Genomic DNA, 27,982 nt, shown 5'->3' with positions numbered 1-27,982 from the left:
GGAGGGCAGACTAGGATTATAAAAAGATGATTTCAGAGAGAATTTTAAGTTTGGCTCTCATACCATTCAGATAATACCATTCAGATAATTGACAGTACCATTCAATTATCATACCATTCAGATAATTGAAGGCATGATGATGGTTTCGTGTTTCAGCTTGTGGCTTGAAATCCAGTGTCCATTTTCTGCTGAGGTGGGCTATTCCCCATGTGGTGCACCAGACCGGAAGTGCAGGCTGTTCCCTGATGAGAGGCAATGGATGCTGCTTCCTTTCAGGAACCCTCTTCTTGTTTTCTTCTGGTGAGAGCCTAGTACTCCTTTTTTTTTTTTTTTTTTTTAATACTTTAAGTTCTAGGGTACGTGTGCACAACATGCAGGTTTGTTACATATGTATACATGAGCCATGTTGGTGTGCTGCACCCATTAACTCATCATTTATGTTGATATATCTCCTAATGCTATCCCTCCCCCTCCCCCATCCCCACAGTAGGACCCGGTGTGTGATGTTCCCCTTCCTGTGTCCAAGTGATCTCATTGTTCAGTTCTCACCTATGAGTGAGAACATGCGGTATTTGGTTTTCTTTCTTGCGACAGTTTGCTGAGAATGATGGTTTCCAGCTGCATCCATGTCCCTACAAAGGACACGAACTCATCCTTTTTGATGGCTGCATAGTATTCCATGGTGTATAGGTGCCACATTTTCTTAATCTAGTCTGTCACTGATGGACGTTCGGGTCGATCCAAGTCTTTGCTGTTGTGAATAGTGCCGCCATAAACATACGTGTGCATGTGTCTTTATAGCAGCATGACTTACAATCCTTTGGGTATATCCCCAGTAATAGGATGGCTGGGTCGAATGGTATTTCTAGTTCTAGATCCTTGAGGAATCGCCACACTGTTTTCCTAGTACTCCTTTTATGACAATGATTTTTGGCGAGAATTATGTAACTGTGAAAAGAGAAAGACTTGGGAGTCAAAATTTTAGATAGCTGTAGAATTGCTTTGTAGATTTATAGGAACTGGTTAGAGTAAATTTCCCCATGGGTCAAGAGCTCAGTTCAAAATGGGTCTGAAATTCTCATACGCTGATAGTTGGGATGTGAAATACTATGACATTGGCAGACAGTTTGGTTGTTTTTTAAAAAGTTAAACGTAGACCTACTATATGATCCAACTATTTCAGTTTTAGGTATTTGCACAAGAGAAAAGAAAGCATAGCTCTTAGAAAGGCTTTTATATTAATGTTCATAACAGTTTGGGTTAGAAGAGCCCCAAACTGGAAACAAACTAAATCTTCATCAATAAGAGAATGGATAAACAAATTGTGATATAGTCAAAGGAAAGACTCTAATCAGCAATGAAAAGGAATGAACTATTGTTACATAGAGCAGTGTGTATATAATCTCAAAATACTTAATGCTGAGTGAAAGAAGCCACTTCTCCTTAGGTCACATACTATGTTATTTTGTTTATATAAAACTAATCTCTAGTGGCAGGCAGCAAATAAATGATCACCTGGGGAAGAAACTGAGAGATTACAAAGAAGAAAAAGGAAACAATGAGTGTACACAAATGTCCAAATTTATCAAGTTGTATGCTTTAAATATGCGTAATTTATCATATCAATAATGTTGCACTAAAGCTGTCTTTTTAAAAAATCGGTCAAAAAGGGAAGATTTCCTGGGTTTCTCTAGAGCAGTGTGCTGTGGAATTGAACTTTCTGCAGTGAGGAGAAAACTGTGCTGCCTAGTGCCAGAGCCACAGGTTGTTTTTGAGCACCTGCCATGTATATAGCTAATGTGATTGAGAAGGCATTTTAAATTTTACTTCGTTTAAATTCAATCTGATTGAAATGGCCACATGTGACTAGTAGCTACTGTATTGGATAGTGGGGCTGTGAAAGCATAAAAGAATTCCACGGCAGCTAGATTTAAGTCTTAAAAGAGTTTGTGTTCCACAGTCTCAAGCTCCATGAGAGTTCAATTATAGCAGGTTAGAGAACCTTTAAAGGCACCTTTGTTTAGTAAAAATTACAGGAAAAGTAGATATGTCGAATCCTGGAGTTTTCACGTACCTATCAACAAAAGCAAATTTTTACAGGATACTTATCCTGTGGGATTTGGGAAGTGGCCAGTCTTAAAGTCCCTTCATGGTATCTTTTTTTTTTTTTTTTTGAGACAGAGTCTCTCTGTCATGCCCAGGGTGGAGTGCAATGGCATGCTCTCAGCTTGCTGCAACCTCCGCCTCCCGGGTTCAAGTGATTCTCCTGCCTCAGTCTCCGAAGTAGTTGGGGTTACCGGTATGTGCCATCATGCCCAGCTAATTTTTGTGTTTTTAGTAGAGATGAGGTTTCACCATGTTGGCCAGGCTGGTCTCAAACTCCTGACCTTGGGTGATCTGCCTGCCTTGACCTCTCAAAGTGCTGGGATTACAGGCACAAGCCACTGTTTTGCGTAACTTTAAATGAGAATTGGTCAGGTCTTTTCCTGAATATCAGTTGGGCTTCTCCCTTGAAAAAATAGGGAAAAATGAAAATATATCTCTGCTTCATGTCCAAGAAAAAGGCGAAAACGAAACAAAAGCAAATATATCTAACAACAAAGAAGAAAAAACCCTTAAATAGAGGAATTTTAAAATGTTTGTGATCACCACTGATATGAAGCATTTAAAAGCCCCAGTAGTGTTACCATACTGCAAGCAAGCTGTAGAAAATTAAAGGGCCGGCCGGGCGCGGTGGCTCAAGCCTGTAATCCCAGCACTTTGGGAGGCCGAGACGGGCGGATCACGAGGTCAGGAGATCGAGACCATCCTGGCTAACACGGTGAAACCCCGTCTCTACTAAAAAATACAAAAAACTAGCCGGGCGCGGTGGCGGGCGCCTGTAGTCCCAGCTACTCGGGAGGCTGGGGCAGGAGAATAGCGTGAACCCGGGAGGCGGAGCTTGCAGTGAGCTGAGATCCGGCCACTGCACTCCAGCCTGGGCGGCAGAGCGAGACTCCGTCTCAAAAAAAAAAAAAAAGAAAGAAAGAAAATTAAAGGGCCTAGAACTAGAAGTATCATATGACCCAGCCATCCCATTACTGGGGATATACCCAAAGGATTATAAATCATGCTGCTATAAAGACACATGCACATGTATGTTTATTGCGGCACTATTCACAATAGCAAAGACTTAGAATCAACCCAAATGTCCATCAGAGACAGACTGGATTAAGAAAATGTGGCACCTATACACCATGGAATACTATGCAGCCATAAAAAAGGATGAGTTTGTGTCCTTTGTAGGGACATGGATACAGCTGGAAACCATTATTCTCAGCAAACTATCTCAAGAACAGAAAACCAAACACCGCATGTTCTCACTCATAGGTGAGAACTGAACAATGAGATCACTTGGACTTGGGAAGGGGAACATCACACACCAGGGCCTATCACGGGGAGGAGGGAGGGGGGAGGGATAGCATTGGGAGTTATACCTGATGTAAATGACGAGTTGATGGGTGCTGACGAGTTGATGGGTGCAGCACAGCAACATGGCACAAGTATACATATGTAACAAACCTGCACGTTATGCGCATGTACCCTAGAACTTAAAGTATAATTAAAAAAAAAAGAAAAAAATTAAAGGGCAATTTAATGTATACGTTGTTTTTTCTTTCCTTGGCTGCTAAGCTAAATCGCTTTCTCTTTTTCTCTTTAGAATGTTAGAAGAGGCCAGGTGCAGTGGCTCACGCCTATAATGCCAGCACTTTGGGGAGGCCAAGGTGGCAGGGATTACCTGAAGTCAGGAGTTCGAGGCTAGCCTTCCCATCATGGTAAAATCCTGTCTCCACTAAAAATACAAAGATTAACTGAGCGTGGTGGTGGGTTCCTGTAATCCCAGCTACTTGGGAGGCTAAGGCAGGAGAATCGCTTGAGCCTGAGAGGCAGAGGTTGCAGTGAGCCGAGATTGCACCATTGCAGCCAGATTTGGTGACAAAAATGAGACTTAGTCTTAAAAAAAAAAAAAAAAAAAAAAAAAGGAATGTTAGAAGAGGAGGGAAGAGCCAGGCTTTCTCATGGGTTTAAAGATTCCTGCCTCATGGACTGCTGGAAAGTCTGGAAACAGTCCAGCTACGCAGAGACAACTGTAAATTTAAAGAAAATGGTTCATATCCCAGGAGCTCGCTGCCTGTATATTAGATTTGATAGCAGATGCTCTTCACAAGTTGCTGGGACTACAGGCATATGCCACTATGAGTGGCTAATTTTTTGTATTTTTTATAAAGATGGAGTTTCAATATATTGCCCAGGTTGGTCCTGCATTCCTGGGCTTAAGCATGAGTCATCACATTCGACCTCATTTAATTTTTAATTTTTTAATATAAATTTTATCAAAGTAGTATATGTACACAACTGTAAAGGCAAGAAACTACAGTGGTTCCTACTCTGTCCGTTCTCCCCAGAGGCAGCACCTGCCTTTGCATCTCAGCTTTTTTCCAGCCTGTGCCCTGATTCCAGGTAATAGGCACATGCTCTGAGATTCTTTCCAGCGTGTACCTGATTCTAGGTCATAGACATCTTCTCTGAGCCAAGGCGGGTGTATTACTGGAGGTCAGGAGGCCAAGACCAGCCCAGCCAACATGGTGAAACCACGTCTCTACTAAAAATACAAAATTATCTGGGTGTGGTGGTGTCTGCTTTTAATCCCAGCTACTTGGGAGAGGCTGAGGCAGGAGAATCGCTTGAACCCGGGAAGGGGAGGTTGCAGTGAGCAGAGATCATGCCATTGACTCTAGCCTGGGCAAAAAGAGCAAAGCTCCATCTCAAAAAATAATTATTTCTAAGCCTCATTTACTGCCTGCCTTTGTACAGTATTTGATATAATAAAATTTTAGTATTACAAAACAATTTGGTTACTTCCTCGGAATTCGTTTTAGTGGTGTGCTTTCTGTGCATAGTCAGATGCAGGTGTCTAGCAGTAATGACTTCTTTCATTGTGAAATTAGTGCTTTGTTAAGATTGTAGTTATGTCAAAGCTGCTTGATAATGGCATGCCAATTGTAATTTCCTAGATACTTTTCCAAGAACTATAATAATCAGGTATTAGCTTCTCTTTTGGTCGTATCTCCTTGATGTGTAAATCAAAGATGAATAAACTTTGAGTCCTGAGTATGCTACCAGTGAGAATAAGCTATGCAATGCTAGTAAGTATGACTGTTAAGCCTAAGGTACAGGAAGAGGAGAGAAAATACGAGAAAGAACTAAAGTCAGTAATGGTAGTAAGAGAGAAGATCACAGTTTGGAGCGGATTGTTTTATGGTGGTTGACTTAAATGTCTGGTTACTCCTTCCTTGATTTTTGATAGCATCTTCCTATAGCTATATCTCATGGTGAAATTATGGTCTGAATATACTTTCTTCTTACTGGTATTTGTTTTCTCAGTTTCTTAGTAGCCACAGAATTGAAAATGGAAAACTTATTTCAGGGAATGCAGCTTCATCTTCAGGCTTTGTTGTCGCTGTATAGGTTCTTTGCTTCTGCTCTGATTTCTGTATCTTTGCCTGTTAGGAAAAAGGTAAGGGATTAAGGAGAGAGAAATCATATTGAGACTGAAATATGTTATTTTTGTTAAAGTTAACTTCCAGATTTCAACTAAAATGCTTACAGCCTACTGTTTTACTATCTAGTATTGTGGTACTGCTCTGGGGAAGTTTTTTTTAGGGATTGGCACTTCGTGTTGATCCCGTTTGGTGCATTTAATAGATTGCTGATCAGAAAAATAAATGCTTTTGTATGTAAAGGAATTCATAATATATATTCAATTAATGAGCAGTTTTAGACTTTACATCACTCCAATTTGTGGGTACCTACTCTCTTGTACTTTATATCCAAATTTATAGATTTATTTTAAGAATTCAGAGAATATATGGAAGATGGCTCTGCTTGCCATGAAGTGAAGAAACCAGGGACTTTCTCCAGAACCTCGGAAGTTGATGTTAGGTCCAGCTAGTGTTCATCTTCTAAAAATAGTATCTAAAGCTCAAACAAGTTGCATGGCTTTCTTTTGTTAAATCCAAATAATAACCATTCAGATCTTAGAGGAGATTATAGATATTTAAATACATGTCAGTTACCCAGGATTCTGTGTAAACCATATTCCCATTTAATTGAAACACATTAACAGCTGCTTTTATATTTGTGTTTTGTAATTTGTTTTGTCCATTGATAGATTGTTTTATTATCTTTCTTTAGAAATTGAGTTCTCTCTCAGTTACACCAGTGCTCAATTCCAGTAGCTACACTAAAGAATATGGAAAAAAAGAGGTGAGTCTTTCTGATTGTCTGAATAGAAGTGGATCATTTCCACTAGAACAGCTTCAAAGCTTTCCCCAACTTTTACAGAATATCCATTGTTTAGAGGTGTGTGACTGGACCATGTGCTTCTTCGCATTTTCTGTTTGAACTGTATGGCCTTTGTTTTTGTTTTTTTGAGACGGTCTTACTCTGTCACCCAGGCAGTAACACAGTCATGATTCACTGCTGCCTTGAACTCCTGGGCTTACGTAATCCTTCCACCTCAGCCTTCCAAGTACCTGGGACTATAGATGTGAATCACCACGCCTGGCTAATTTTTCAAAAAAATTACATCAGGCCAGCCTCGGTGGCTTACACTGGTAATCCCTACACTTTGGGAAGCCAAGGCGGGCAGATCACTTGAGGTTTCAGGAGTTCAAGACCACGACCACCAGCCTGGCCAACATGGTGAAATCCTATCTCTACCAAAAAATGCAGAAATTAGCTGAGCATGGTGGTGCACACCTGTACTTCCAGCTACTCAGGAGGCTGAGGCATGAGAATTGCTTGAACCTGGGAGAAGAAGTTGGAGTGAGCCAAGATCCCGCCACTGTTCTCCAGCCTGGTTGACAGAGTGAGACTGTCTCAAAAAAAAAAAAAAAAAAAAAAAAAAAAATTTAAAAATATGTTGCCCGGGTTGGTCTCAAACTCCTGGGCTCAAGTGATCCTCCTGCTTCAGCATCCCACAGTGTTGCAATTATAGGCATGAGCCACCATGCCTAGCCTATTTTTTGTTACATATTTTCTTTAGTTTCAGAAGTTGATCGGTGGTTCTGTTACTGCAGCTGCGTTCTCAGATGGGCTCAGTGCTAAACAACTCTCTGCTGCTTCAGTATATTGACTGTGTCATAGATGAGTCGGTCTCGCTGAGGTCTTACTACGGGTTGAGTCAAATATTACAAGAAGGTAAGAATTGAGGGAGGATGGGACAAGATAGTTTACAAATGAATTTCTTTTATAAGGGAGTGCCAAATTCAAGATAAGAGGAGCCTTCGTATGCTGTAATTATGTCTGTGGTAATCATATATTTAGAGCATGAATGTTTCTGTTGTAATTTTAAGGTAGTAAGAAGGGAGAGGGATTATGTTAAGGAAACACTACTGGATGGCCACCAAAACTCACTGGGTGGCTCTACGTTGATGACTATCACAATCCAAGGATTTTTCATCTTTATATGTCCAGAAACTTGCTGTTAGGCCCCCAGAGTCATCCCGTTAATGGTAATGAAACTCAGAGGAAATGAATGTATAAGCCAGGATATCAGTTTTAATATAAAATGAATGATTTCTGGTAAGCGTAATGCTCATATCTGCCAACTAGAATATCCCCTCTGTGCTATCTGCATATATGGGAACAAGATTTCTCAGTAGAAGGTTTCTTAATTATAGAATTAGAGGAAATGGCAGTGAGAAGTCTTTCATCCAGGCCATAGTAAAGCCTGGGCATTTCATTCCTCCAGTGGTGGGGGGCAGTGGGAAGATAGCATTTCTTTTGACCAAATTAAGTGTTTCTTTACTGGATAAGCAACTTCCGATTCTTCTGGTGGTTAAAGTTGCTTTTGATTGGTTCCAGGCCAATTCTTCTTCTACTCTGAATCTTTTAAATGGAATATGATACAGTTTATTAGATTTCCACTTACTAAATTTCAATCTTTTTTACGTTATACCCAGCCTACCCTAATTGAAGTCTAGAGTGTTCTAAAACTTTCAATTCAGATGTTTATAACTTGCTTGGATGACTGTGATACAAAGTTTATCTTATTCATTATATGTGAATTCTCTCCACTTGTTTTTTCACTATAAGCTTTTCCCTAGATTACCAAGTTGTTGAGGAACATCTCACTGTCACCTCCATCTGTCTGTTCTCGTCTACATTATGAGTTAGTCAGGATGTATGAGACTAGTGGCTTTTTTACTTTGTCACTTATTTGTAACTTTGGTGATAATTTTGTTTTGTGCACTTTTTTATTGTGGTACAGCTAGATGCTTATATTTAGTGTTCCTGCTCTAGAATATATTTGGTACAAGGTGAATAATTACAAACATGGAAAAGAATTTACCAACTTCCTGGATACTTTGTGAGGGCAGAGTCCTTCTTACAAGTAAGATTTCACTTGCTTCTTCCACACTCCACCACTCTTTACTAAAATTTATTTAGATATCCATTGACAGTCTTTTTCTTGGCCGAGTGCGGTAGTTCACACCTGTAATCTCCGCAGTTTGTTTGGAGGCTGAGGCGGGTTGGGCAACATGGCAAAACCCCATGTCTACAAAGAATACAAAACTTTGCCAGGCATGGTGGCGTGCATCTGTTGTCCCAGCTACTCAGGAGGATGCCGTAGAAGGATCATTTGAGCTCAGGAGGTCGAGGGTGCCGTGACCTGTAGATGTGCCACTGCACTGCAGCCTGGGTGACAAAGTGAGATCCTGTCTCAAAAACAACAACAAAAACGTTTTTTAAGTACCTGACATCATTTGTAAATAATATTTGTTCAATTTGAAACTCTTTATAAAGAGAGCTGAGTTGGACTTTTATCTTTACACTGTTGGATTTGAAGAAAGAATATGTTACATTACGCAAATAAAAGGGAAAAACCTGTAGTTTAGGAGGACAAACTGAAGATATAATTAAATGTATTCAGGTAATTGAATTAGTAATGTAAATTTCATAAGGTCACTACTTTTATATTCTTTTAATCAACAAACATTTTTTGAGCATCAAATAAATTCCAGCCAGTGGACACTCTGGTCTGGGTAACCCTGAGTTGTATTTTAAGCTGCAGCTTAGGTATCAGCGCCATCAAGGAGCCTTCAGTTATTGCCCAGTGTGGTTCAGTTCAGGTTATGACAGAATCTAGTGTGTATCTGTGGGACTGGGTAACTAAGGTGGAGTGAAGGTGAAGGTTATTTGATTCAAAGTCAAGAAACTGAAACTGAAATGTTGGGATCATTTGCATGGACACTGGTGTAACTGAGATGTTGATGGCAGGACATGATACAGAGTTCTAAGCTCCTCAGTGAATCTGGATGAGCTTCTAAGTGATAGACAGCAGAGATATCAGAAGATAAAAAAAATAGAGGGTAGGGTAGCTGGACAGTATGTTCGTATCCTGTATTTTGGTTATATGCATTAATTTATCTTAACTTTGGAGTTTAAAATAAGAACCCTAAATTTTTGTTATATGTGTGCTTTACCTTCAAAGTAAAAGACTAAATTTCAAGGAACTGCATAGTCAGATTGTTTTGACTCTTTCTACCTAAAGTTTTTTGCCTTCTCTTACACTCTTTTTTTTTTTTTTTTTTTTGTCTTAAGACTGAGTCTCGCTGTGTTGCCCAGGCTGAAGTGCAGTGGTACAATGTTGGCTCACCGCAGCCTCCACCTCCCAGCTTCAAATGATTCTCCTGCCTCAGCTTCCCAAGTAGCTGGGATTACAGGCATGTGCCACCACACCCAGCTACGTTTTTGTTTTGTTTTGTAGATGGAGCTTTGCCATTTTTGCCAGGCTGGTGTCAACCTCCTGACCTCAGGTGATCTGTTCGCCTTGGCCTCCCAAAGTGCTGGAATTACCAGTGTGAGCCACTGTGCCTGGCTGCTTCTCATAAATTCTATTATCAGCCACGTAATTTTTTGGCATTTGAAAAACTATATTATAGAAAATTACGAATATAATCAAAAGTAGAGAAAATACTGCAGTATTCCGCGTCTGTGCCCATTACCCATCTTCAACAGTTAGCAACTCTTGGTTAACCTTTTTTCATCTATAATACATTTCACCTTTCCTTTCCATTATTTTAAAGCAAAACTCAGCTCCCGTTTCAACTGTAAAATATGGTACTATTATGACACCTAAAAAATTAGAAGCTTTTTTTTTTTTTTTTTTTTAAGACAGTCTCACCCTTGCCCAGGCTGGAGTGCAGTGGGTTGATGAAAGTTCACTGCAACTTCCATCTCCTGGATTCACATAATTATCGTATTTCAGCCTTCGAGTAGCTGGGACTACAGGCATGTGCCACCACACCCAGCTAATTTTTGTGTTTTTAGTAGAGAGAGGGTTTCACAGAGTTGGCCAGGGCTGGTCTTGAACTTGTGACCTCAAATTATGCACCCACCTTGGCCTCCCAAAGTGCTGGGATTACAGGCGTGAGCCACCGTGCCAAGCCAATAGTTCTTAGTATCTTTAAATATCTAACCAATGTTCAAATTCCCCTTAGCTTCAGTTGTAAATAGCTAGTGGTTAGCTTGGTTAACAGATGAGCCCAGACTCATTTTTCTGTATGTTCTTATCCCTATAGTGGTTTCTTACTTTGGTAGAATAGAGAGTAGAAGCTACTTAGGCCTGGAAAATTGTTTTTAATTCTTCATATTCGTTATTAAATTGTTTCCAGATACACCTGATCACTTTTAGAAGGAAATGGAGCATTAGTGGGTAGTAAACATCTTGTAAAGCTATGCTTCTCAAAATACGGTCCTTGGATCATCAGCATAACCTGGAAACTTGTTAGAGATGCAAATCTTAGGTCTTGGTCTAGACCTACTGAATTAAACTCTGGAGTTAGGGCTCTGTAATTAAACACTACTATAATTCTGGTGCATGCTGTAGTTTGAGAACCACTATTTAAAAGAACCTCCACTTAAATGTTTAACCTCTTCTACCTAAATTACATCAAGAACTGTACCTTTGAAATTACCCCTCTCCGCTTTTGTGTGAGACAGGGTCTTTCTCTGTCTCCCAGGAGTGCAGTGACGCAGTCTCAGCTCACTGCAGCCTCAACCACCCAGGCTCAAGCGATCCACCTCAGCCCCCAAGTAGCTGTGACCAAGAGTGTGCACCAATATAACATGCCAGGCTGATTTTTGTTGTAGAGACAAGGTCTCACTGTGTTGTCTGGGTTGGTCTTGAACTCCTAGGCTCAAACTATCCTCCTGCATTGGCCTCCCAAAGTATTGGGATCACAGGCATGAGCCACCACATCCAGCCTGAAATTCTTCTCTTTTACTTGTGGTTATCCCTAACCTACATTCCCCTCTTCAAGCTGCTGTGCCTGGACCCATGTTTATTCATTCTCTATTCCCCAGATGAGCAAAAGATTGAACAAAACAGTATGTTTGCATCTACAATATTTGGCCAAGTTGCAGTGTAAGTCTCCGGTACCCTTGAAATAGTTGCCTTACAGTTTCTGTATTATCTTTCCTTTTATTAGTATCATAAGGGAGACAATTTAAAAAGGAATTCTGCTTTCTAAAATTTAATGGACATGTGGATAATTTTGCTTGTCCTAACAATATTTGGCATTATATAGTATAGCTCAAGTTTTCAATAATTGAGTAAATATAGGTGTAATGCCATATTTCTGTCATGTGACCATATGCCATATCATTGTCAAAAAGGGAGTAAATTGTAGTTATCTATCATAAGAAGAGAAGGGTAGAAAACTTCTCAGCAGTGGTTCTTGAAGGGAGGGGGCATTTCTGGTGTCATGGTGACCGGGAAGAGGTTGCGACTGTCATTTAATATGTGGGAGGTGGGGATGCTCAGTGTGCTTCAGGGGCTGCGTGGGTAGTAAGAGCCAGTCCTGAACAGTGAATTGTTTGATCCAAAATGCCAATAGTGTGGTGTGGAAAAACACTTCAAAAGAGACTGTTTGAAGCAATCGTCATTGTTTCAAATTGACACAGTTGCCAAGTGTTACCCAAAATCATAGTTAAGATACGGTTACGCCTGTAATTCCAGCACATTGGGAGACTGAGACCAGCAGATCACTTGAGGGTCTAGAGTTTCATACGAGCCTGGCCAACATGGTGAAACCTTGTCTCTAATAAAAATAGAACAATTAGTTGGATGTGGTGGCACACGCCTGTAATCCCAGCTACTCAGGAACCTGAGGCACGAAAACTGGTTGACCCCAGAGAAGGAGGTTGCAGTGATTTGAGATCGCACCTGTGTACTCCAGCCTGGGTGACAGAGCAAGACTCCATCTCGGAAAAAAAAAACAAAAAAAACACAAAAAACTACTTAGTTTTGCAAGTAGCCAACTGGCTATGTGTGGATGCTTGCATATTTGAATGGTCTCCTGATCATTGATTGTCCTGACACTGAACTATCATGGTGGTGGGCAGTAGTAGAGTCGTCATCATCTCTGAAATTCTAAGATTATACATGTTCTTTTCCTTGTGCATAACCATTGTTGACTGCCTAGATAGGAGAGTAAAGCTGTGAATTCACATTTGTAAGTCTTTTCCTAATCCGTTTAACAGTGGCATGACCTTGGCTAACTGCCAACTCCACCTCCTGGGTTCAAGGGATTCTTTTGCCTCAGCCTCCCCAGTAGCTGGGATTACAGGCTTGCACCACCATACCTGGCTAATTTTTTATTTTTAATAGAGGTGGGGTTTCACCATGTTGACCAGGCTGGTCTTAAACTCCCAACCTCAGGTGATCCGCCTGCCTTAGCATCCCAAAGTGCTGGGATTACAGGCATGAGTCACTGTGCCACGCCAAATTCAAGTGAAAATATGTTTAACAGCGTTTTATAAAGCTCAGGAATTCAGGCAAAACAGAGTTTTGATTTGTGTAGGGTAGGTTTCTGTGCATCTGTGTTACAATGTTACTGACAGTATAGGAAATGATTCCTAAAGTCATTTTAATGTTTATTCCTTTAAACCACATTTGATTTGGTTCGAATAAATTAGTTGTCATTGTTTTCTAGTTTACTGTATCATTTTGTCCATGTTCACATTTCATCCTTAATTTTTTTTTTTTTTTGAAACAGGGTCTTGTTATATTGCCCAGGCTGGAGTGCAGTGTCATGATCTTGGCTCACTGCAAACTCCACCTCCTGGGTTCAAGGTATTCTCCTGCCTCAACCTCCCAAGTAGCTGGGATTACAGGGACCCACCATCACGCCTTGCTAATTTTTTTATTTTTAGTAGAGACGGGGTTTCACCATGTTGGCTACGGTGGTCTCAGACTCGACCTCAAGTGATCTGCCCACCTCAGCCTCCCAGAGTGCTGGGATTACAGGCATAAGCCACTGCACATGGCCTGATTTTTTTTTTTTTTTTTTGAACAGTCTTGCTCTGTCACTTAGGCTAGAGTGCGGTGGTGCAGTCTCACTCACTGCAACCTTTGCCTCTGGGCGTCAAGCAATCCTCCCACCTCAGCCTCTTGAGTAGCTGGAACTAGAAGTGTGTGCTGCCACCCCAGCTAATTTTTGTATTTTTTGTAAAGAGCTTTTGCCACGTTGCCCAGGCTGGTCTCAAATTCCTGGATTCAAGAACTCTGCCTGCCTTGGCCTCCCTAAGTACTGGAATTACAGATGTGAGCCACTGTGCTTGGCCATGAATTTTTCATGTCACTTTTATGTGAACCTTTTTCTCCCCTTAACTGTTAATGAAATACCTATATTTCTAGTGGTTTTTATATCTCTCACTTGAGAATTTTCATAACTGCTTGGAGCTTAATACTGTATTTATCTGTTATTTACTAGTAGAGTCTGGTTGTTTAGAATGTTCTATGTGATTTCGTCTTAATGATTCCCTGGAAGGCTGTGTGTAGTTTTATGATTAACCACTGATTTTTTAAAAAGTAAATTATACATTGGAGCACTGATAGTTTTAAAACCTTCACCACCTTTTTCCTTTATATTATTCACCTTTAGCTTGGAAATTGTGACCACTTTTGCTACTCTGTATCTGAATGTTATGGTTTCTTATTGCAGAGAGAGAACTGGGCGGATCCATGAGCTCTGTGTCTAAACTGCTCCACTATGTAGGGTGGCTGTCCACTACTGCAGTGCACGTGGAGAGCAACAGAACTTTCTTGCTGCACTTTATTTTGGATTTCTATGAGAAGGTAAAACATGTTTCAGTTTCCCCATTGGGATTTTTGTGAAGGCTATTCACTTTATTGGCATAGTATTTAAATTTTATGCACAAATATTAAGGTAGGCTGTGATCTCATTAGCATCATTAAAGTAACCTTAAATTTTGAAGTTCATGATTATTTTCTCTCCAGAACAATTGACTTTCATAAACCACGTGGAAAAGCAAATGCTTTTTTTTTTTTCCTAAGGTCCAGGCACCACAGCATTACCCTGTGTTAACACTGGTCCTAGACAGAAGTCTATTGTTAGCATTATTTTTTGTTCCTTCCATTCCTAACTCCTGGTGGAAACCAAAAATTTCTTGTTGTTTCTTCAGATCTCCATGTCTACTTTTCAACTGCCTTACTTCTCTTGGTACCTAGTACCCTTTTATTGTGTTACAGTATATAACCTGGGCAGAACTATAGGGTGATGCAAAAGTAATTGTGGTTTTTGCTATTGTTTTCAATGGCAAAATCTGCAATTACTTTTGCAGCAACTTAATATCCATGAAGTGTCCATGATAGTCTCACTTTTCCCAGCTTCCTCTGCTAATACCTATTTGTCTTGTGTTACGCATTTGCTTAGAAACACGCTCCTTTGTTTTCTAGGTTGACAGCTAACTCATATGATAAATAAGTATTTTGGGACTTAAGGGGAAAGAACTCCTTCCTTCCTTTACCCTGTCCCCCTAACTGTAAGACCTTTCCCTAGAAGAAATGAAAGATTCAAGTAATGGTCTTTTAGAAATTATCCTCTGTAGTATGACTGATATTTGGTGAAGTCTGTGTTAAGCAAGCTTATAGTTATCTGTTTGTTTAGGAGTCAGGCATGTCCAAAGCTAATGTTACATTATTATCTTATACTGATGATTCTTTGGGTGAACTTGGTTGAGAAGTTCTGGGGAATAGTCTATATACTGATGTTATCTTTCCTTCTCAAAGGTGTGTGACACATATATACATTATAACCTTCCATTAGTGGTGGTGTCTCTTCCTGGGATCTTATATTCTGTACTCTTCAGCCTGGATGCCAACATCCTGAAGCAGAGGTGTTTTATTATGAGCAGGTACAAAGCCTTTTTACCATTTTATGAAATGGTATATTATAATTTTCTCTTCATCTTTCAGCTGTAATACAAAAAATATTCCTACTTGTCTTTGGCCAGGGCCTCTGGAAATCGGGCTTGCTATTGGACATGAGATTCCAATATGGGGCCATGACAGCTGTGGTGTTTTTAAATCCTCCACTGGTGTGGCTACAGAATAAAAAAAAAATCATAGTTAAGGACCTGTTGTGCAGTGGTACTATTGCACTCAGCGTTGTTCATTCTAATTGCTGTGTCTTCAGGAAAAATTAAGTCATTTGCTGACAATTGCTTTAAGTATTTGTACCTTCTCTGATAAAAATATTTTCTGGGAGATAAGGGGAGCTGTTGCCAATTATGTGGAACTGTAAGTATTATTTCTGGTCTCCTCTAATTCTGTAACTTGTGGACTGAAATTACTTTTCTCAGTCCATAAATGTAAACTTTTTTTTTTTTTTTTTTTTTGGAGACAGAGTTTTGCTCTTGTCAACCTGGAGTGCAACAGCACCTTCTCGGCTCACTGCGCCTTCTGCCTCCCGGGTTAAAGCGATTCTCCTGCTTCAGTCTCCGGAGTAGCTGGGATTAAAGGTGCCTGCCACCACGCCAGGCTAATTTTTTGTGTTTTTTCATAGAGACGGGGTTTCACCATTTTGGCCAGGCTGGTGTCGTACTCCTGACCTCAGGTGATCCGCCCACCTCGGCCTCCCAAATTGCTGGGATTACAGGCATGAGTCACCATGCCTGGCTAAGTGCAGACCTTGTTGGTGTAACTTGTAGGACTATGTCAAGTTTAAAATGTTTAAAAACTAATTAGTTAATAGTTCTCAGACAAGAAAAACATATTTGTAGGTTTCCCTTTTGTGCTTTCTGTTGCATCATTTTCTTTCCATTAAGAAAGTACGTTTTACATCAGTGACCATTTTTGAGCCTCTATTAATTTTTTTTCATTTTACTTTTAAGTTTTGGGATAAATATGCAGAAGGTGCACGTTTGTTACATGGTTATGCATGTGGCATGGGGTGGTTTGCTGCACCTATCAACCTGTCATCTAGGTTTTAAGCCCCATATGCATTAGGTATTTGTCCTAATGCCCTCCCTCCCCTTTCCCCTCACCCCCGACAGGCCCCAGTGTATGATGTTCTCCTCTCTGTGTCCATGTGTTCTCATCATTCAACCCCTACTTATGAATGAGAACTCTATTAATTTTTATTTTTTTGAGATGCAATCTAGGTCTTGTTGCCCAGGCTAGAGTGCAGTGTTGCGATCTTGGCTCACTGCAACCTCTGCCTCCCAGGTTCAAGCGATTCTCCTTCCTCAGCCTCTCGAGTATCTGGGATTACAGGCACCCACGCCACCACGTCCAGCTAATTTTTGTATTTTTAGTAGAGACGGGATTTCACCGTGTTTCTCAGGCTGGTCTCAAACTCCTGACCTGGTGATTCACCCAGCTTGGCCTCCCAAAGTGCTGCAATTACAAGCGTGAGCCACCGCACCCAGCCAGAACTTTATTAATTTTTTAATAGTGAAACATTGAAAGCATTTTTTATTGTTTATTTTTTATTTAGTGAAGTAAGCATCTTAAGTGTACAACTTATTGAGCCTCTATTTATTTTCACTTGAGAATGTACCACAAAAGGATAAAATCCTTAACTAGACAACTGGATATTTGTGTATGTACATATTTGCATATATTTACATTTATAGTGTATTTTTGTATTTTACTATGTCAAAGGCATTGTATTCAAAGGTATGTTAAATGTTTCATTCTGTTTGTTTTTTTCTGTTAGGTATCGTAAAAATCTGACTGCCGCAAAGAAAAATGTTTGGTACAAAAGGTATGAATGAGAAAGCTCTGTGTTAAATCACTGTTACTCAAAAATTAAGTCTAGATTTACGTGACCTGATGGGAAGGAGGGGAGGAAAGGGAAAATAGGTGATAGTGACAATTTTTTTATTTCTTTCCCATTAGACAAAATCAGGTTTTGATATCAGCAGCAAGACTTATCAAGAATTTAATCACTATTTAATATCCATGGTTGGTTGCCTGTGGACATCCAAACCCTTTAGGAAAGGAATATGTATTGACCCTAAAATCCTAGAAAAAAACTGGAGTGGCTGAATATAGAAAGTTTAAATGTAGTCATTCATCCTTCCTTCTTGAGTTATGCTGTTTCCGTTTTGCTACAGGTAAGGGTATTTAAAGAATGTTTAGATTTTGTGTAATAATACTGTGATGGCAGAAATAGGAACTGCTGTACATTTAATGTGCCTGAACTGTAAGACGTGTTTAGTAGTTTTTTTTTAAGTAACAACTAAATTTTGGGCATTTTGCTAGGGTCTGGGATTCCAGTTAATTTAAGTTTCTGTCCTCTGAGAGAGCTTGGGCTTGTAGCAGAGACAGACTTGTAAACAAATCACTGTAATACAATGTGGCAAAATGTGAAAAGCTTCAGTTGTGAGAAAGATGGGGGAGTGATCAGTTCAGTGCTGCCTGGGTAGAGGTGGTGCCGTGTAAGGAAAAGCTTCATAGACGTGGAAGCTCTCAGAAAATCCTTCTAGAAAAGACAGAAAATTTAGGCTAGATAATATTACAATTAGAGTTACAGCCTTAGTCAAAGACTGCTGATTTAATGGAATGATACCAATATGCAGGCAGGGGGAGGAGGGTGTATGTTTGTGTATATCCTTTCAGGACTTCACTCTCAGCCCTGTCTCTTTCTTTTCTTTTCTTTTCTTTTTTTCTTTTTTTCTTTTTAATTTTTTTTTGTATTTATTTATTTTGAGAGGGAGTCTCGCTCTGTCACCCGCGCTGGAGTGCAGTGGTGCAATCTCAGCTCATTGCAACCTCCGCCTCCTGGGTTCAAGCGATTCTCTTGCCTCGGCCTCCTGAGTAGCTGGGATTACAGGCACCTGCCACTACACCCAGCTAATTTTTGTATTTTTAGTAGAGATGAGGCTTAACCATGTTGGCCAGGCTGGTCTCAAACGCCTGACATTAAGTGATCCACCTGCCTCGGCCTCCCATACTGCTGGGATTACAGGCATGAGCCACAGTGCCCAGCCTGGCTTCTTTCACTTAGCATAATGTTTTCAGTGTTCAGCTGTCTTATAGCATGTATCAGTACTTTTACTTGTAAATACTATTCCTTTGTATAGATATAACATTTTATTCATTTATCAGTTGATAGAAATTTTGGTTATTTTCACTTTTTGGTGATTATGAGTAAGTATTCTTGTAAAAGGTTTTGTGTGGACATAGTTTTCATTTCTCTTGGGTGTATGTACTTAAGAGTGGGAATGCTAGATCATATGGTAACTCTGTTTAACCACTGGAAGAACTTCCATACTTTTCCAAAGTAACAGCACCATTTCACATTCCCATCAGCAGTATGTGATGGTTCCATTCTCTCCACCTCTTTCCTAACACTTGCTATCTGATCTGTTTTGTTTTGTTTTGGTTTGGTTTGGTTCTGGCCATCCCGGAGATGTGAAGTGGTATTTCATTGTGGTATTGATTTGCATTTCCATGGTAGCTGTTGATTTTTAGCATCTTTTCTTGTACTTACTGATCATTTATTTATTTTCTTTGGAGAAATGCCTATTCAGATTCTTTGCTCATTCTTAAGATTTTATAAATTTCTTTAGTGTGTATCTAAATACACTATGTATGTATGTCGATATATATATGTCTATATATATATATATATTTTTTTTTTGAGATGGTCGTTCTGTAGCTCAGGCTGGAGGGCAGTAGCACAATCACAGCTTACTGCAGCCACGAACTCCAGAACTCAATTGATTCTCCCACCTAAGCCTCCTGAATAGCTGGGACTAAAAGGACACGCCACCATTCCTGGCTCATTTTTTTGTAGAAAGGGTTTCACCATGTTGCCCAGGCTGGTCTGGAAATCCTGGGCTCAAACAGTCTTATCTGGGTTGGCCTGCCACAGTGCTGGGATTACAGGTGTAAGCCACCACGCCTGGCCCTTTGCATATTTTTAAATGAGTTTGTGATTTTATTATTCAGTTGTAATAGTTTTTATATTCTAGATACAAATCCTTTATCAAATAAGTAATTTGCAATTTTTGTTTCCAATTTTATGGATTGTCAATTTTTTGTTAGTGTCTTTTGATTTACAAAAGGTTTTAATTTTGATGAAATGAAACTTCACCTTTTTTTTTTTCCTACTGCTTATGCTTTGGTAGAGCTTAAGAAATCACTGCCTAAATCAAGGTTACAAAGATTTATTCCTCTGAGAATTTTACAGTTTTAAATTCTTACATTTGGGTTTTTAAAATCAATTTTATCTCTTGTATATGTTGTGGTTTAAGTATACAACTTCATTTGTGTGTGTGTGAGGACACAAATGCACCCACACCATTTGTTGAAAAGGCTACTCCTTCCCATTAAAATGTTTTGACCCTTGTCTTAGCATCATGGGCCATAAATGTATGGACTCTGAGTTCTGTTTTACGGATCTATATGTCTATCATCTTGCCAGTAAATGCTGTCTTGATTAGTATAGCTTTGTATTGTAGCGAGCTTTGAAATCAGAAAATGTAAGTTCTCAAACTTGTTCTTCTTCAAGATTGTTTTGTCTATTGTTGGTTCTTTGAATTCCGTATGAATTTTAGAAACAGCTTATCAATTTCCATAAAGAATCCAGGCTGGGCGCAGTGGCTCATGCCTGTAATCCTATTACTTTGGGAGGCCGAGGCGGGTGAATCAACTGAGGTCACGTGTTCGGGACCAGCCTGGCAAACATGGTGAAACTCCGTCTCTACTAAAAATAAAAAAATTAGCCCGGTGTGGTGGCACATGCCTGTAATCCCAGATTCTCAAGAGGCTGAAGAAGGAGAATCGCTTGAACCCAGGAGGTGGAGGTTGCAGTGAGTCAAGATGGCACTGCTGCACTCCAGCCTGGGCGACAGAGCGAGACTCCATGCACGGCTAATTTTTGTATTTTTAGTAGAGACGGGGTCTTGCCATGTTGCCCAGGCTGGTCTCGAACTCCTGACTTCAAGAGATCCACCTGCCTTGGCCTCCCAGAGGGCTGGGATTATAGGTGTGAGCCACTGCGCCCCACCCATATCTTCAGTATGGGAAAATCTTTCTTTTATGGTGTCTGTTTCTGGTGACATGCTTAGGAAATATTTTTCATCTTGAGACTGTGTAACTCTCTTTCTGTTGTCTTCTGGTCCTCTATGATTTAGGTTTGTGAACACACAGGGTAAAGGGCCCCACTTACAAGCTGTGGACTCCTGTCCCAGGTGGGCAAACAGACTCTGCACACACAGGCAGCAATTTACCAGGAGGCTTCTTGGGTGGGGCAAAGTGGAGCTGCCAAAAATTCCTTCTGCCCCATGAGAGTTCACTTGATTAGTGGGTGTTGTGCCTCTCAAAATTAGAAGAAACCCACAGAAGTTTCCTTTGAGCAGAACATAAATCTGTCCCACAAATAGCTGGGAGGTATCATCCTGTCCCCCTGAGGTCAGGAGGGTGAGTCTGTGACCCAGGGAGGAAAGCAGCTCCCCTTCTTTAGGACACCACAGGAGGACGGAGGAGTTGGCTGTCCTGGGAATTCATGCCTTCATTCAGCAAAGGGAAAGCAGTTAGACCAGGGAAGGGGCCTGGCAGTGTGGCGGGGGTACAGTGGTGAAGAGGGTGGGGCCGGGGAGAGGCCTCATTGAGAGGAGAGAGGGTCCTCAGTGGGAACCAGGGTGTTTGTGGAAGGCAGAGTCAGGGCATGGAGCAGGAGTGGGAGCGGGGAGGCCAGCTCAGGCCTCCTCCACGTTTGTGTGAACGTCCTTCCTGCAGGCTGTAGAGCTGGCCTCGGTACACTGCAGGGGACTCAGAGCTCCAGTGGAAGGGTGGCTCTGCCTCAGGAAGCTGCTGGTGCTCACCACTCCATCATCTGCTGTGGAGGGGGTGACAGTAACCTCAATGTGTGGCAGAGGTGTTTTGGGATGCTGTCCTACTGCACAGTTCAGCAGGCTGTTACCTGACTTATTTCTTTAATGCATCCCTCGCACTTCCTGTGTGTCCAGTGCCTTATAATATTAAGTGATAATTAACCTCAGAGCCCTGCGTGAGGTCAGCACTGTCCCCCCCCTGTGTGCAAAGGGAGGACGGGGAGGCACTGCCAGTTGGGTGAGGGCAGACGGGGCAGCTTGCCTTGGGCCTCGCTGACCTTAGCAGGCTTTGCATTTGATGCCCTGTGTTCCTTCCCTAGGGTACTCAGTTTGCCAGGTTTTTGGTTTATCCTAGTCTCATTCAGATTGTAAAGACTGAGATTGGACTTCTGTTGATAGAGTTTCCCAATTTGGGTACAGGAAGGAGGTGAGGAACCACAAGCCCCTGCTGGACAGTAGCCCTGTAGACCCAGCCAACGCCGGCTCTGTCCTCACTGCCTGGTCCTCTCTGTGAACCTTCATCCTGGCCACAGCCCCTCAGAGCCCTCCTTTATGAAGGGGCCATGCTTTGGGGGAGGGAGTGCCTCTCCCAGGACCCAGAGTTGGTGAGTGGCCACTTTGGAATTTAAGCCCAGGCCCTTCTTCCCTTCTCTGCTTCCTGCCAGGCCCAGCTGCCTGCCCCAGCACACACCTTCCCTGGGCACCCTGGTCTTCACTGCCAGGAGATGCCTGTTTTAGGCCTAGTTTGCTCCTATGGCTGCCATGCTGATTTTTCATTCTGCACATCATGTCTCATCAAAATGCATGGCGGTTCCACTCCTTGTGCTAAAGAGAGCCAGTAGTTTTGTCTGGCAGTGATGCCTGTCTGCTGCCCACAAAGGTGAACAGCCATTGTCTCTACTCACAGGGTGTTCAGAGTATAGTGGGACTGGTACACAAGAACCAGTGATCTCTCCAGGAGGTGCCACAGACATGGGTGAGGTGGCTACAGGGTTTCTATGCAGTCCTGATGGGATGGTCAGGCAGTGTGCGAGGCAGCAGGTCACCATCCCCAGGGTCCTGGGGACAGTGTGCAGGCAGGCATAGGAGCAGCCTTGGTGGGGTCCAGGACAGGCTGCCTGCCCTCCTGGTGAGAGGTGAGGATCAAGGACCTCGAGGCAGGCAGGGATATGGCCCAGTTTGCTTCCCACGCTCACTGGCAGTCCTGTGACTTGGGGTGCTGGGAAGGGTGTGGGGTTAGGAAGGGGAACTGGAGACAGGCCCAGTGGGAGGAATTGCCACAGATTCAGTGGGAGTTGTGGCAGAGATGTGAACTTGGGGAATTGGAGGTGGCAGTTAGAAAGTAAAGGGGGTTTGCAGATTTCTGGCATAGGCACTTGGTGCTGGGCAATGAAAATACCAACAGCTTTTCTTAGTGTGTCCCTGCAGGCTGCTCAGAAAGGGTCAGGCAATGCCTTTGAGACATACCATGTTCTGGGGACAGTTCTGGACAGTAAGGTCCCTGGAGAGGCTTCGCTTTAAACCAGATAACGAGTTGAACCCTGATTGGGTGCACAGACATGCCCATGGCAGCCAGCTAGAGCATGGCCCTAGGCAGAGCACTGGAGCCCAGGTCACGGCAAGTGGTTGTGTGCTCTGAGCAGGTGACAGTCCTTGTGTCCGGAGGTCTGGTTGGTCGCAAGCAGGGAGTGACCCCCCAGCCCCCTTCCTCAGCTAGTGTGAGCACTATCCAGGCATCCTGGGGTTCCTTGGTGGCTGCCTTATAGGCTCCTACTGTTTGCGAGCCTGTTGCTTATGTTGGATGGGACTATGGCAGGACAGCCATTGAGCTTGACACCAGTCTGCTTGATGCCCGCCCCTGGCTGGGCAGACCCTCGTTTTCCAAGCTTGCTTGGGTGGAGGTAAAGCTCACCATGACAGGTTGGTTCTCTGTTCTTTGTCTGAAGCTATACTCCTTGCTCCGTGTTTGGAGCTGTCTCGTACAATCGTTTTCCTTCATTTCATGACAGTGAATCGAAGGGAATTTGTCTTCACAAGACCGAGACTGAGGAGTGGCCAGTCGGGTCTGACTGTTCAGGAAGGCATTCTGGGGTTGGCAGCAGAGCCCAGCTCATTGAGATCAGAAGGGGTCTTTGGGAGCAGTTGGTGCTGTTCTGAAAGTTGGCCCCTGCAGCAGGCATGTTAGGTCTGAGGAAGGAAGGAGGTGGGGGAGTGGATCTCAGCAGGAATGTGAAATGAGTGCCCTGGTGGAGTCAGTGTCCAGGCAAGGGATGCCTCTGGAAAGCGCTGGGCTAGCTGAAGAGGAGAGGGCAGCATCCACGGGGAAGTGTGGGGGTTTCACTGCAGGGTATCTGGGTGCTTTTTTTTCACTGTGTCTGTTTTGTGGCACACGATCTTCAAAGTAGAAACAAGAGCAAAGACATTTTCAAAAATATTATTCACAGAATTGAAAATGGTGCAGGGTGTCTGTTTACCAGCCACCAAACCTGCAGGGCCTCCTTGGGTGAATGCTGCATAGAGGACATGCGAGTGACATGGCACGGTGCTGCTGTTTAGAGCCGCAGCCTTGCAGGATGATCACCTATTGCTTCTCAGCCCCACTCCAACCCGCTGAAGCTCAGCCAGGACTGGACGTTGACATAAGCTGGGTTTTCCTGGTGTTGGCCTGTCAAGACATGCCTGTTTCCAGCCTCCAGTTTGTTCCATGCTCCTCAGGCTTTCACTTGCTGACAGTTAGTGCCCAGTGTCCACGTCATCTATGACGTTACCCAGGACCGGACAGGGCTCATCCACCAGCACATCCCCTGGTGTCTGATGCCAGCTTGTCTTCAGCTCACCAAACACGTTTCTTCAACCTGGTCGTTCCACCACCCCAAAGCTATTGCACTAAGCCGTGTTTCTGGATCTTGTCTCTGTGACTGTGCCAGGCGTCTCTGCTGCACCAAGACTGGGGACTGCTAGTGTGTGGACACACTCAAAAATAGCCAGTAGCAGCTTGAAAAGACTGCTTTTGTATCAGGCCTGGCTTTGCCTTCCGTGATTGTTGCTGTAGGTCATAGAGCCAATCTGTGTAACTGGATGTCACCCTCAGACTCCTGTGCACCCCTCTCCCTCTCTGACTCCTGGCCACATGTGCCCCACGGCCTCCCCACTCCTCACACAGCCAACCTTTATATTGTCCCGCTTTGCTGCTGTTTCTGCTGCTCTCTCCTGAGTCTTGCTATTGGTCCCAGTGGTTTGGGAGGCCAAGTTGGGAGGATCACTGAAGGCCAGGAGTTCAAGACCAGGCTGGAAAATAAAACAAGACCCTGTCTTTACCAAAATAATAATAATAAATAATAAAAAGTATAAACCAAAAAACTTAGCCAGGTGTGGTAGTGCATGCCTGTAGTCCCAACTATTTGGGAGGCTGAGGTGGAAGGATACTTGAGCCCAGGAGTTCACAACTGCAGTGAGCTGTTTGTGCCATTGTGCTGTACCTGTGACAGAGTGAGACCTTGTCTCAAAAAACAAAAGAGAAAAGGAAGGTGGGAAGAAAGACAGGTATGCTCTTGAGGTGGGAGGGGCACAGGTGAGGCATCCTTCAGAAAAGAGGCCTGTGCAGCCACTTCTATCAGAAATGCTCAGTGACTCCTGGGGCCTAGCAGCTCCCTTCTCAGCCTCTGGGTTTGGAGAGCCTGCCCCTTGCCAGCCCCAGACCATGTGCACAGGGTCCTCCCAGCCTACCCTGCCTGGCTTCACCAGGACTCTGACCCTGCACCGTGTGTGAGCTGGTTCTCATCCTCCTGAACTAATAACTCTCGTCTCTTGTGGCCCTAGTGACCTTTCCCCTTATTTTTCTGTTTCACCCATGGATGCCTGGTGAGCAGGAACCTCTTGCTGCCTTGTCGCCTCAGTTGTGGCTTCAGAAAGCACCCAGAGAGGTGGGAGCTGGAAGCATGCTTTTTGAATTGAGCAGGGGTAGGACAGTGTCGCTTTGTTTTTCTTTTCACATGAAGACAGAAGTGTGCGCGTCTCAGCATTGAGTCTCCTTTCTGTGATGTCTTGAGGAATCACAGTTGTGTTGCTTCAGCCCCGTGTGCACAGTCCTTCTGTTTCCTGGGGTTGGTTGATTACTGTTTGGAGTGAGCAGAATTATTTCTAGCACCAGCTGGACTGGGCCTATTCAGTTCACTCCGAGACAAGGCCCCCGAGCCCTGGCACACTCGCTTGTTTGTTTATCAGTAAGCCCAGTGTTGCTGACAGTTGGTGCCCACAGTGTGCATGTCATCTGTGATGTTACCCAGGAGAGGACAGCACTTGTCCACCAGCAAATCCACTGGTGTCTGGTGCCGCCTTGCCTTCAGCTCACCAAGTACATTTCTTCAACCTGGTCATCCCGCCACCTCAAAGCTGTTGCACGGAGACCAGGCAGGGAAGAGACCTCTCCTCCTGGGAAGAAGGCAGGCCATGAGCAGACCAGGGCAGCCAGTCCCTGGGAGCCACAGGCCAGGCCTTTCTAACAGATGCACTCCTGTTCCCGTCTTGCCCTGTGAATGTCAGGGGCAATGTGGGCTGCATTCAAGCTGGCTCCAGGTTAACTGACGCACATGGCTCTTTGTCTCTGCGGAGCAGAAGTGTGATGAAAAACCTTTCATAGGATTCCATCTCTCAGTACAGAATTGTTGGTAAATGTTATTAAAGATAACGTTTCATGTTTCTGTCTTCTTTCTCCTCTTGTTCCCAGCTAGAAGGTGTTGAAGTTGGGGCTTCTCTCTGATCCCACATATAGGACCTGTGTTGTCCCACACAGGGTCAAACTCTTGCTTTGGGAGGGACTGAATGATGACTTCTCGTGGCCCCTTTATTTTACAGAGGAGAAATCTGGGTCCTACCATGCTGGCAGAGTTGGTGGGGATCCAGGCCACTCAAGAGAACAGGAACTAGGAACTAGAGACCAGCTGCCGCCGTAGTCTAATGCATACCTCCTTCATCATGTAGGGCCTAGCCCCCCACCCCTTCGTGCCATGGTTCCCTCTTTGCTCCATGGTGACCACGTTTCCAGTCCCTTCTGTTTCATCATCCTGGTCACTCTCCCTGGCTCAGCGGCCTGTCATTGCTCTTTGCTGAGTGCCCCTTTGTTCATGCCTCTTTTGGACCTCAGCCAGACTGGTGTGCTGAGGACAGCACCTTGTTACCAGGAGCAGCTGCTCTGCAGGACCTGTTGGCCAGGGCCCCGCAGCATTGGACTCGCTGGTGTAACCAAACCTCTCTTCTCTGTGTTTCAGCGAGAATGCCATGAGGAAAGCTAGCGTGGCGCACAGTAAATCCAGCAACGATATGGAGAGCCATGTTCCTGAAGGCCAAGCCCCAAGTAAGACCTTAGCGGGTGGAGCCCCTCTGCCAGAGAGGCTTGGAAAGGAGAGTGTCACAGACTCTGGAATCCTTCTCTGGGGGGTCCTAGGGAGTGTGGGTGGGGTGGTTGCTCATTGATTGATCACAGGAAGTCGGGGTGGGGGCGTTGCACATTGGTTGATCACCAGGAGTCGGAGTGGGGTGGTTGCTCATTGATCAAAGGCACAGCTGGCTTTGCCTGCAGCACTCTGGGTGCTCCTGTGTGTCCATGGTACAGGGAGGACACTTGGGATGCAGGCCCAGCCTCTGGCCCCAGACCTCACAGCCAGCACCTTCCATCTGTGGTGAGCCCCTGTGAATCCTACAGAGAGCTCACTTAGACCCCTAGTTGCTCCTGTGGAAGGGATCAGTGTCCTGAGCAAGAATCTCGTTTGTTCTCAGCCCCTCCGAGGGGTCCTTACCGAAGCCCCACAGTGCCCTGAGGCATGAGCCAGAAGCATCCTTGTCCCTTTTTGCTAAGTTATCTAGAAGAATTCATCCCTGGTGGAGTAGAGGATAAGGGTTTCTACCACATAGGCTCTCTCCCTGGGCCAGCACCACACTGAGGGCCTGATGTGACCACTTCCCTTCATCTGTGTGTGCTCCCTGGAACAGAACCGTTTTACCAGAAATGAATGAAACATACAAGCAGTTGTGTGCCCGTGTGTGTGCAAGATAGAGCTGCAAGAGCACAGGGGCTGAGGTGGGTGGAGTGGGCTCTGTCTATGCATGCATGTGATAAGCTTTTTCTTTAAGAGCATTATGTAATTCACACTTCAAGGTTTACGTGTCTGTGGTCTTTAGGATATTCACACAGTTCTGCATCTGTCATCAAAATCTAATTTTGGAATATTCATTAATAAATAAATAAATAGAAGTGCAGCTTCACTGTGTTGCCCAGGCTGTTCTCAAACTGCTGGCCTCATGGCAGACCTTTTGCCTAGGCATCCCAAAGTGCTGGGGTCACAGGTGTGAGCCACACAGCCTAAGTTTACAACTTTTTTTTTTTTTTTTTTTTTTTTTTGGTGACAGTGTCCCTGTAACCCAGGCTGGAGTGCAGTGGCATGATCCCAGGCCTGGGTCTACCAACATGTACCCCCACACCGGGCTAATTTTTTTTTTTTTTGTAGATACAGAGTCCCACTATGTTGCCAGGTTTTATCTATCCTCCTGCCTCCCAAAGTACTGAGATTACAAGTGTGAGCCACCATGACCAGTCAGCATTTTTTTTTTTTTTTTTTTTTTTGAGACTAAGTTTTGCTCTATCACCCAGGCTGGAGTGCAGTGGCGCCATCTTGGCTCACTGCAGCCTCTGCCTCCAAAGTTCAAGCATTTCTTCTGCCTCAGCCTCCTGGTTAGCTGAGATTACAGGCACATGCCACCATGCCCGGCTAATTTTTGTATTTTTAGT

The 27,982-nt window shown here is 43.4% G+C and overlaps 1 protein-coding gene and 1 long non-coding RNA gene across 2 annotated transcripts; one reads left to right on the top strand and one right to left on the bottom strand.

The window, feature by feature from the left end:
- The first annotated feature begins 139 nt into the window (after positions 1 to 139).
- LOC139361373 (centromere protein I-like) lies at positions 140 to 26,685 on the top strand. The gene is made up of 8 exons (XM_071090005.1): positions 140 to 300; positions 3,701 to 3,815; positions 6,235 to 6,306; positions 7,122 to 7,242; positions 14,055 to 14,188; positions 15,143 to 15,267; positions 17,073 to 17,120; positions 26,466 to 26,685. Exons 2-8 carry the CDS (start codon positions 3,813 to 3,815, stop codon positions 26,668 to 26,670), a joined length of 708 nt encoding a protein of 235 aa, XP_070946106.1. The 5' UTR covers positions 140 to 300; positions 3,701 to 3,812; the 3' UTR covers positions 26,671 to 26,685.
- Positions 5,407 to 26,191, bottom strand: LOC139361374 (uncharacterized). The gene is made up of 3 exons (XR_011618936.1): positions 26,073 to 26,191; positions 24,367 to 24,486; positions 5,407 to 5,543 (listed from the first exon to the last, which is right to left on the bottom strand). It is a non-coding gene; the product is annotated as an uncharacterized lncRNA (long non-coding RNA).
- Positions 26,686 to 27,982: the final 1,297 nt, after the last annotated feature.

This window comes from Macaca nemestrina, unplaced genomic scaffold, assembly GCF_043159975.1.
Source record: "Macaca nemestrina isolate mMacNem1 unplaced genomic scaffold, mMacNem.hap1 Scaffold_45, whole genome shotgun sequence".
Lineage (NCBI taxonomy): Eukaryota > Metazoa > Chordata > Mammalia > Primates > Cercopithecidae > Macaca > Macaca nemestrina.
This window is presented reverse-complemented; position numbering and strand designations above follow the sequence as displayed.

Coding starts and splice junctions, on each gene's coding strand:
- LOC139361373 (XM_071090005.1), top strand. Junction 7,243..14,054: donor GAGTCAAATATTACAAGAAG/GTAAGAATTGAG, acceptor TTCTTATTGCAG/AGAGAGAACTGGGCGGATCC. Junction 14,189..15,142: donor TTTTGGATTTCTATGAGAAG/GTAAAACATGTT, acceptor TCCTTCTCAAAG/GTGTGTGACACATATATACA.